Genomic DNA, 10,230 nt, shown 5'->3' on the forward strand with positions numbered 1-10,230 from the left:
ATAAAAAGGAAAAGTTGGAAACACATCATTTTAGTCTACTCCTATTTTCTAGTTTTATTGGCAGAAAGTTATTTCTTCCAGATAAATTTTCATAGCTCAAGACATCAAATACAGCCTTTGAGGGACATAGTGATGTCACACTAAATGTTTTTTATTTATTTATTTTTTTAATTTTATGTGTATGAGTGTATTGCCTGCATGTGAGTGTACCTGTGTTGTGCAATACCGCGGAAGTCAGGAGAGGGCTTCGGATTCTCCTGAAACTGGAGTTAAGGACAGTTCATAGCCACCATGTGTGTGCTGGGAATCAAACCCAGGTCCTCTGAAAGAGCAGTCAGTGCTCTTAGGTGCTGAGCCATCTCTCCAGCCCCACACTAAATGTTTTGACATGGCTCTCTGGGAAGGAAAAAAAAATCATAACTTGTTTGCCAATTTTCATGGTGTAAATTTTCCAACCATGGTTCATTTGTGTTACTGATTGAATGTATTATTGTATTTGGAGACAAGAAGAGATGCTAATGATCAGCTTTAGTCAGGATGAGTCAGGGTTGAATGCACCAAAAGACTCACATGTGCCCCCAACTTAGGAACCGTGTCATGATAGTGGCATAGACTTTGATGTCAGATATTCATGCATAAACTGACTCAGCAAATAGTTAATGAGTACATTATGAGTGAGCATTGCTCTTCTTGCTGGGAAATATACAGTAGGGAACAAACCAAATCAAAGTTTCTGTTTCTACCAAACTTACATTCCTCTTGGAGGGACAGATAATAAACTAAATAAATAAATGTAAAGTATGATGTGGAGAAAAGTAAAGCAGGGGGAGTGTTAGGGAGGCTTGGGCCAGGTTTAGGATTTCATACCACATGGTTAGTGGAAACCTCACAGGAAAGATCAGGGGACATATTAATTCCTCATCCATCTGCGTCACCGTGTTAGGCAAATGACTACAAGAAAGAAGAGCACCAGAACAAAGCCTAACTCGCAGGGGACATACGAGACACATAACTGCATTTCTCCCTATACTTACACTACCACAAGGTCATCTTTGTAAACATCTACAATGTACTGAACTGAAATGAGGCCTTTAGGATCTGCTAAGGTGCATAGCTTTTTCCCTTATGGTCTGACACTGGACTGCTTGACTTGTGCCTCATTATTATTTCCTCTAATGCTTTTCCTCTTCCTTTCCTCTTTTCAGGTCTTGTTATGATAGATGTACCTCTTCCTGGCAGCATGTATCCTCCTTCTGGCATACTGCAACCTGAGAAACCAGATGAGTGGGCTCATTAGAAATGTATACAAGGGGCTGGAGAGATGGCTCGGTGGTTAAGAGCACTGGCTGTTCTTGCAGAAGACCCAGGTTCAAATTCCAGCACCCATATGGTAGCTAACAACTGTCCGTAACTCCAGTTCCAGGGGACCTGATGCCCTCCTCCTCTGCCCTCCTCCTCTGCCCTCAGCAGACATTGCACGACATAGGTGCACTTACATACATGCAGTCATAGTACTCATACACATAAAAATAATTTTTAAAATGTATATAAAATAAAGGTACTGAGCTATTTCAGTCTTCTTTATATGAAAGCATTTGAGTTTAAGCTTGCTTTTCCATATTGGGACAATATACTTACTACATGTGGTTAAACATATTAAATATAAATTATATTCATATATTTATACTGTTACTTATTACAATCAATTATGTTTTATATATTATTAAAATTAGATTCTCTTATTGTACACTAGGGAAACAATGCTGTTTGCTTCTTCGTATTTGGTGCGAAGATTAAATCATTTCACACTGCTGGTGAAATGATAGGATTGCTATGAAAGATTGCCTAGTTGAATGTGCATTTACTTCTGATTTCAGCAATCCCACTGTGAGGAATTTACTTGAAGATACATCTCCGCAAATACCAAACAACATATGCACAAGGCTATCTGTTACAGTGTCACTACAGTGTGCCTCTTTATAGCAAGCAGCCAACCAATCAGCAAATAGGATACCTGAAATTGAGGGGAAGTTCATGACCTAAATGAAAAAATGTAAGACATAGCAGGCAATTAAAGCAGTTACCATTGGGCACCGAATGGACTCATCCACAGAACCATGAAGGACCACAAAGCTATTAAAAGAATGGGGAACTCAAACAGGATGTAGTGGTGCCTTTAATCCTAGAGCTCAGGTGGCAGAGACAGAGGCCAACCTGGGATGGTCTATCTAGAGTTCTAGGCCAACTCAGGCTACACAGCGAGGCTCTGTCTCAAACAAAAAAAAAAAATGGGGGGGGGTGATATGAAGTGATTTCTAGGCTAAAGTAAGTGATAAACACAGGTTATGAAGTTCTTATTTTGCTATCTTTGAAATATGAAGGAGGAGGACAGAGACCTGGGGTATAGTTCAGTGGTACAACCGGGGGTGGGTGGAGGAAGAGTAGGATGCGAAAGAGGAGAGGGGCAGGAGGAAGAGGAAGAAAGTGTGATTTACTTTTGTTAAATGAACTATATGAAATAAACCAATAAAATTTTTGATCTTTTGGGTGTGAACTGAATAGTGAAAAAAGATAGCGACAGGGAATAAACTTTTTCTATAGAGTTTTGACTTTTAATTTATCTTTTAACTTTTATTTATTATTTTTATTTTACGTGTATTGCCTGCATGTGTGTGAGTGCACCCGTGTCGTGCAATGCTGCAGAGGTAAGAAGAGGGCTTCAGATTCCCCTGGAACTGGAGTTAAGGACGGTTCGTAGCGGCCATGTGGACGGTTCGTAGCGGCCATGTGGGTGCTGGGAATCAAACCTAGGTCCTCTGGAAGAGCAGTCAGTGCTCTTAACTGGTGAGCCATCTCTCCAGCCCTGAGTTTTGACTTTTAAATGAGGCAACAGCATTTCCTTTTTAAAACATGGAGGAAGGAAACCTTTAAAATTAAATTAACTTAATGGGGTACCAAATTAATATTACAGATGGCACTTTGAACTTTAAAAAATAGTATTTTGAATATATATCCTTGGCAGTACATAGACTACTGGCAGAAAAATCAGAATATTCTGCCTGATTTAGTAGTTTCTTTGGCTGCTGGTGAGTTGGTTAATTTAGAGACTGTTTTTGTGTATTGGAGGATGGAGTAAATGAATAAAAAAGTGAACGTGGAGAATCAGGGTCCTCACTGTTGGGAGAAAAGAAGATCTATACATGTACAGAAGAATCTGGAGGTGTTGGATTTCAATCAGGATGAGCTCATGATTTAAAAAAGATAAATTATCTTCCCTGCCTCTTTATACTTAAAAAGGCTAGAAGGACTATTGCTCCCTTGAGCACACTCAAGACCTGTCTCAGGGCCAAGATGCTACTCCCATTGGAAGCAACCACAAACCTTTAGATAAGTGGTGGCCTTCATGTCTGGGCCAGGAACATTGCAATGATAGTCTAGAGTACTGGGTTGTGCCAGAAACAAGGTTAACTAGTGGGGACATACCAACAGAACCCAAGTCCATGGTGAGGACAACTTGATCATCCAAAAGAATTCGGACAGTGGTGGAGCTTAGCACACTAGATTGAGACTGATCTATGAGCAAGAACCCAAACACAAGGAGGGAGAGGAAAAGCTTCTTCTATGAAGGAAAGTGCTTATTAATAAGTATAGTGGGGATGACAGATTTAAAACCCATCCTTTCATAAGCACCAATGTAATCATTGATTTAGGTAGGGTAATTAAGAAGTATTAAAATCATTGAGTAACAATTCGGGGTGAATAGGACACAAACCATCTCAAAGTGTCACAAAAGAGCAATTTTATAAAGAGGAGAGGAAAGCACACTGTATTTACAGTGTAGTGGTCTCCATCTTAACTATATGCCACATCACCACAGAGAGACTCCCAACCTTACATAACCCTCAACAAGATACAATGAGAAATATATACTGCTATTAGAAAGTGCCAAAATGTCTTGTGTCCTGATTTAATCATACAGTCAAGTTTAACATTAGAAGAAATATGAAATTAATTGTGTATTGGGCAATTACTTTTTTTTTAGCTGGCCAGATTTGGTGGTGCACACCTTTAAGTCCTTACTCAGGAGGCAGAGACAGGCAGATCTCTGAATTCAAGGCCAGACTGCTCTATCTAGTGAGTTCCAGGCCAGTCATAACTACACAGTGAGACCCCGTCTCAAAAAATTCAAAAAATATTGCTTTATTGAAAGAGAGAGAGAGAATATGAATATGCATCCCAGCACTAGAGTGGAGGTCAAGAGACCTCCATCACAGGCATCCTTTCTCTCTTTCCACTCCCAAGGACTAAACTCAAGTCTTCAGGCTTGGGGGCAAGTGCTTTTTCCTGTTCGTCCATCTTGATGACCCACACTGGGCTACTTTTCTGTAATATTTTTATTGAATTTTTGTCTATTCCATACAGCACATCTTAGTTGATCTTAATCATCCTTACACCCTCTTCCCCATGGCAACCTCCCACACCCCCACAATGGAATTCATACATTCTGTCATTTGTGTTAAGGCCTATCATGTCAAGTTAGTGTCTCCTGACATTCCTCAGTGCAAGCTCATTCATTGGGATCTAGGCAGCCTATCTAGAGTCTTTCCCTTTAAGAAGATCAGGTCTTCCTCACCCAGCAGTAATCAGCTGCCAATAATTCTTCCACTAAGATTGGCGCTTGTTGCCCACAGATCTGTACTGGGGTTTTGTCTACTTGAGTTTGCATAGGTCTTGCACATGCTGACACCACTGCTGTAGGTTTATGAGAACAAGGTCCCAGGAGCCTGTAGGACTCTCTTTCCATACGGCCATGCACCTCCTCCCTGGCTCTTACAATCTTTCCACTCCCTCTTATGAACTGGTCCCTGAGCCCTTGGGTGGAGTTTAACATAGGAGTCCTGTGGAGTCCACAATGACCACACTCTGCAGACTCTTTACGCTTTGGTCATTTGTGATCTTTTGTGTCCATTGTCCTCTGTTTCATGAGGGAGTTTCATTAATGTGATTTGAGAGATGCATTAGTTTCTTCTTTACCCCTTAGTCTATGTTCCGTTGCTCCGTGAGACTCAGGTGTAGGTATAGTGGTTGCATTGTAGCACATTGGGCTATTTAAAAATTATGTTACCTTTCTTAGATGTTATATGATATTGTGGATGTTTATGAGGATTTTTTTAAGTTATGTACATTGAAGAGTTAAGGGGTTAAATATCAAGATTTCTACGCTGATTTTCAAATGATTAAGAACATGTATTTAGGGGCTGGTCATATTGCTCAGTGGTTAGGAGCACAGACTGTTCTTGCAGGGGACCAGGGTTCAGTTCCCAGCACCTGCATAGTGGCTAACAAGCATTAGTGACTCCAGTTCCAGGGGATCTGACTCTACCTTCTGACCTCCGAGGGCATTGCACAACACAGGTACACTTACACATGCAGGCAATATACTCATACACATAAAATTTAAAAAGTAACAAAATATTCAAAAAAGAATATGTATCTATATATGATATTTTCATGTCATGATATCTGTTATATATTTGGAAAAATAAATATAATGAAGTGATAACAAAAGTTGAATCTGGGTAAATGATTTACAGGTCTCTTTTATGCTAATTTTTAATTTTTTTCTGTATCTTTGAATCATTCAATAAAATTTGTGGCAAAAAAAATACAAGAGTCGATTGCATATAACAAGGCTACCAGTGTCTAGAGCATTATAGGTACTCAGTAATTGGGAGCTTAAATCAGACCACCTCTAGGGCCTTGGCTGTGGTTCAGTTAAAGACAGAGAAAGACCATGGAATGAGGGAGTGATTTTGACTGAGATATTTGTAGAAAAGAGAAAAATAAGAATCTATTTAGTCTGTTATCAACAGCCATTTATTTACCCAGTGAAGCTGTGTGGCTCAGGGGTCATGAGCTTCCCTCTCTAGGAGGCGATTCCTTTGTAGGCCTTCAGAGGAACTGAGATCCTTCAAACCTTCTAGAAGTCCATTTATGGAGCAGGAATGAGAGCAATGCAAAGTCAGTGCGCTCAGTCTGAGAGGCAGCTCTCTGACTCCCTAATGAGAATTTCAATTAACTGTATGCACCACACTCCATCCTTAGCTTAACCTCAAGGTGAATGAGTTTCCCAGCAAAGGAGCCAATGCTTTCTAGCTCTAAGAAGAATGGAGCCTGGTCATGGTCTCCAGGGACTGTGCACAGCAGGTATGTTGACTCACGCCTCAGTCCCAGCTATTGAAGCAGCTCTGGCTGCCAGGGTAGCCTCAGCCAGGAACGTGAGAACTTCCAGGGGCAGCTTACGGAGACAGTGCATCAACAAAGAGAAAAACTTCCCAAAGGGCATTCACACCCTGCTGAAATCTTCCAGAGTTTCCAGTTCTTCTAGGGACTCAGAAGAGCTACAGAACCATATCTTTAATATGCTAATGTCCACATGTCTCTTGGAGCAGGAATTGATGTTTTATTAATGATGTTTACTATAAATTTAATTTTAAAGCACTGCTCTTCCTACACTGTTTTGATAAAGACTTTGTGGTTTATTTTCTTCTTAGTGGTAAAAATGGGAAAGGGAGAGGATTAGACATATCTTAAATCTAGGACTTGAGACTTGCTGACACATATGGCGGTCATTCTCACAGTGCAATCCAAAGCGGGGGGGGGTGCTTAGAATGGCCCACTTTGTGCTGCTCCTTGACCAGACCCAGTGGTGACTCTCAACAGATGCTCCTCTTTGTCAATACTAGGGGATCCCCTGGGAACAGTATCCACTAAACCACTCTCTGCCCCCTACCCTGCTTTTTCAATCAGGACCCTTGCAGACTGCCTCTCCTTGAAAGTCTACAGGGTACCTTCTACAGTGGCACGAACTTGGAGAGGTGTCCCTTAACATCTGAGTGACTTCTAAGTTGTGTGTACCAGAGACTCCCTTCTCAGGATCTTGGGTTTTTTTTTTTCTTCTTTCTTTGTTTAGAACAAATGTAGTAACCATGTTTGTTGAAAACTTACTTCTGGATATTGTCCAATTTCATTATCTCCCTTTTCTTTAATATTCACAATAAACTACAAGGTAGATATCAACACTAATTCCATTTCAGAGGTAAGAAAACCAAAGTACCTAAGAGGTTAATGAGTGTGCCCCAGATATATTGGCCTGGAGAGTCTACCTTCTCAAATAGTATAATTCTACCTGTTGGAAGAAGGGCTGTATATAACCAGTAGAACCGGATCAACAGGGAATGCTGTAGCTCCAACTCTTGGCTTGGAACACCTGTGATAAACAACTCTCCCTGGAGAGCTAGCCTGCAGGCCCAGTTTGCTGTGAGTCTTGGCTGGACTTAGCCAGAAGTTGCATCTTGACTCCCTCCAGTCTCCTGTCTTGCTTCTTTAACTCTACCCAGTCTCTTCTGGGAAACTTCCTTAATCACTTGCACACAAATTTACATCTCAGAGTCAGATTCTGGAGAACTACAGGAGACACCCATAAGGCCAGAGGCAGCCTAGCTGAGGAGGAAAGTGAAATACACACAAAGAGATGTGTTTCTTAGGTAAGTCTTATAAATGGCAAGTTCTATGCCAGCAGTAAGATAGCTACCGTGTGGATTTACATGTAGACTATAGTGGAAACCTGGGGAGAAACATCCAGGAAATTGGAGGCAGTCTAAAAAAGCTTCTGGGGGAAGTAACATTTGAGCAAAGTCTTGAAGGATCAAGAGATTTCTGTCATGCAAACATGGAGGGGGAGAGCAGTCTGAGCAGAAAAGACAGCATGAGTAAGTACAGAGAGATAAAGTTATTTTTTCTGGGTTCACAAGAGGCTCACATTTCAGGAGCAACAAGTACAAAGGCATGCCAGAAGATACATTGCAGGAAACAGACTCCTTAGACCTCTGTAGGGTGCGGGGAGGTAGGAGAAACGGGGACCCCTGTGCTGATTTTCCAGACTCTGTCTTGAGCTCCCAGGAGAAGATAACTGAAATGGGGAACACAGGAAGGTAAGGTGGTCTAGAAGAGAAGATCGCTCATTTTTCAATACATTGTATTTGAGATACCTGCGGGACATCCAAGGGACTAATGGTTTCTGATTGCATGTTAAGCTTTAAGCTATTTTACTTTTAATTTGTAGAGAATCAAGTTGTCTGACTTCCAATCTCAGCATGTTTAAACGATGCTTCTTTCAGGAGGCATCTGTGGAGTAAAGCCTTGACTGGAGAAGCTGATAGGAAATGAGGCAAGGATGGGGGCCACAAAAGAGTCCACAGGAGCACATATCTACAGCAGTTATCATTGCCTGTGGTAACACCATCCCTTGGGTGTTGCACAATGCATAGCCTGCATGGTCCTTTAGTGGGGATGTAGAAAAATTAAAGATGGAAGAAAGTGGCCAGGAAGAAGGCTCTTAGTAAAGTGCTCACCACTCAAGCATGAAGACCTGAGTTCAGATCCCTAGCATCCACATAAAAAATGGGGAGGGGCAGCACATGCCTGTATCTTCATTTCTGGGGCAACGGAGACAGGAAAATCTCTGGGGCTTGCTGGACAGCCAGTCTGGCCATATCAGTGAGCCCAGTGAGAGAGTCTGTCCCCCAAAATCAAGCGGAAAAGTAAATGAAAATATCATACATCAACCTTTGGCTTCCATATGCATACATCTATATGTGCATGCACCCCCCACACACACACATCTGCACACACACAAACATACACAAAATGGAGAAAAAATAAAATCCTCATCACTGACTGGCACGGCCCATGAACAAGCTTCACCATCCCCCAGTAAAGTGGCCTCTCTCACTCACCATCTTCCTCTGTCTGCACTACCAGCTCCTCACTCTCCATCCGGCCCTCAGGGTTGGACAGCAACAGCCGCAGCCTGATGGTCATGAAGGGCCGAAGGCCCCGCAGGGTGTAGTGGGAAGAGGTCTGGATCACCTCCTCGGCTTCATACTGCTGCTGGTTGAAGACGTACTGGTATTGCACGGTGAGATTATAGCTGTGGCATCGGGTCACTGCATAGCCAAAGGGCTCCCACTGCAGGGTCAGCTGCCGGGCTCGAATGTCCACAATTTCCACATTCTGTGGGCCATGCACAGGGTCTGAAAGACACATGCACAACACAAGAACTCTGAGAAGACTGTCAGGAGGCAAGTGGATGTTGTTGCTCTGCCGACTGTACCTCATCCTCTCCCTATGCCTATGTGACTTTTGTCACGTGCAACACAGTTTAGACACAAGAACTCTGAGAAGACTGTCAGGAGGCAAGTGGATGTTGTTGCTCTTCCGACTGTAACTCATCCTCTCCCTATGCCTATGTGACTTTTGTCACGTGCAACACAGTTTATATGACATTTTTTATAAATCAATTTCTTTATTCTTATTTAAGTACAAATATCTAGCATCAATGCATGGAGTAAAAATTTGTCATACATCTTTTTCCATGAAACAAATCAACTGTAAAAACTGTTCAGTTCTTAAGGCTTCATCAACGTACCACTGTGAACCATCTGAGGTGCTATCAACTGTACATAAAGGATGCACTGACTTAGATGGCTGGTAGAGTTTTAGTCTGCCTCTTTATTTAATTTAGTTACATCCTTTTCTGTGAAAAACATTCAGATGCACAAGCTGGAATTTTGGTGATGTCATTGGCATTCAACAGCCAGTCTATCCACATGGTCAGTATGCCTCATGAACTTGGCCTTTGAATTTGTCCCTCTTTCACGCATAGCATAATGTATAATTTCCTAATATCTTACACAAAAGTTCACCTTTCTTCTCCATTGTTGCCACAGACATCATCCTACCTGTCTTCAGTACCCAGACTGGCCCCCCCATTCCCTCTTACCCACTATTTTTGGTCCCAGACCTCCATATATAACATAGATCATGTCTTATTTTATAATCTCCACATAATGTATTAAAAGTTCACCTTTCTTCCCCATTGTTGCCACAGACATCATCCTACCTGTCTTCAGTACCCAGACTGCCCCCCCCCATTCCCTCTTACCCACTATTTTTGGTCCCAGATCTCCATATATAACATAGATCATGTCTTATTTTATAATCTCCACATAATGTATTTATGTCTTACATCTTACATGAGGATGATTTTGTGCAAAACTGATTATAATACCAAGTATAGTTCAGCATAGAGGTTAAATCGCCATTCATCCCTATGCTAATGGGACTTTATCAAGTTATATAATGTCTTTGAATCTACTTTCTACTTTT

The 10,230-nt window shown here is 41.6% G+C and overlaps 1 protein-coding gene across 6 annotated transcripts in view; it reads right to left on the reverse strand.

Moving 5' to 3' along the window:
* Ptprt (protein tyrosine phosphatase receptor type T) overlaps window positions 1-10,230 on the reverse strand; it is a 1,217,152-nt gene that overhangs the window by 422,123 nt on the left and 784,799 nt on the right. For all 6 annotated transcript variants that reach the window (XM_029554985.1, XM_029554983.1, XM_029554981.1 and 3 more), the window contains one exon: window positions 8,799-9,095. In XM_029554985.1, coding sequence (XP_029410845.1) covers window positions 8,799-9,095 — 297 coding nt within the window. The remainder of the gene's footprint in view (window positions 1-8,798; window positions 9,096-10,230) is intronic.

Source organism: Nannospalax galili, unplaced genomic scaffold (genome assembly GCF_000622305.1).
Source record: "Nannospalax galili isolate Female #2095 unplaced genomic scaffold, S.galili_v1.0 scaffold205, whole genome shotgun sequence".
In the NCBI taxonomy this organism is placed as follows: Eukaryota; Metazoa; Chordata; class Mammalia; order Rodentia; family Spalacidae; genus Nannospalax; species Nannospalax galili.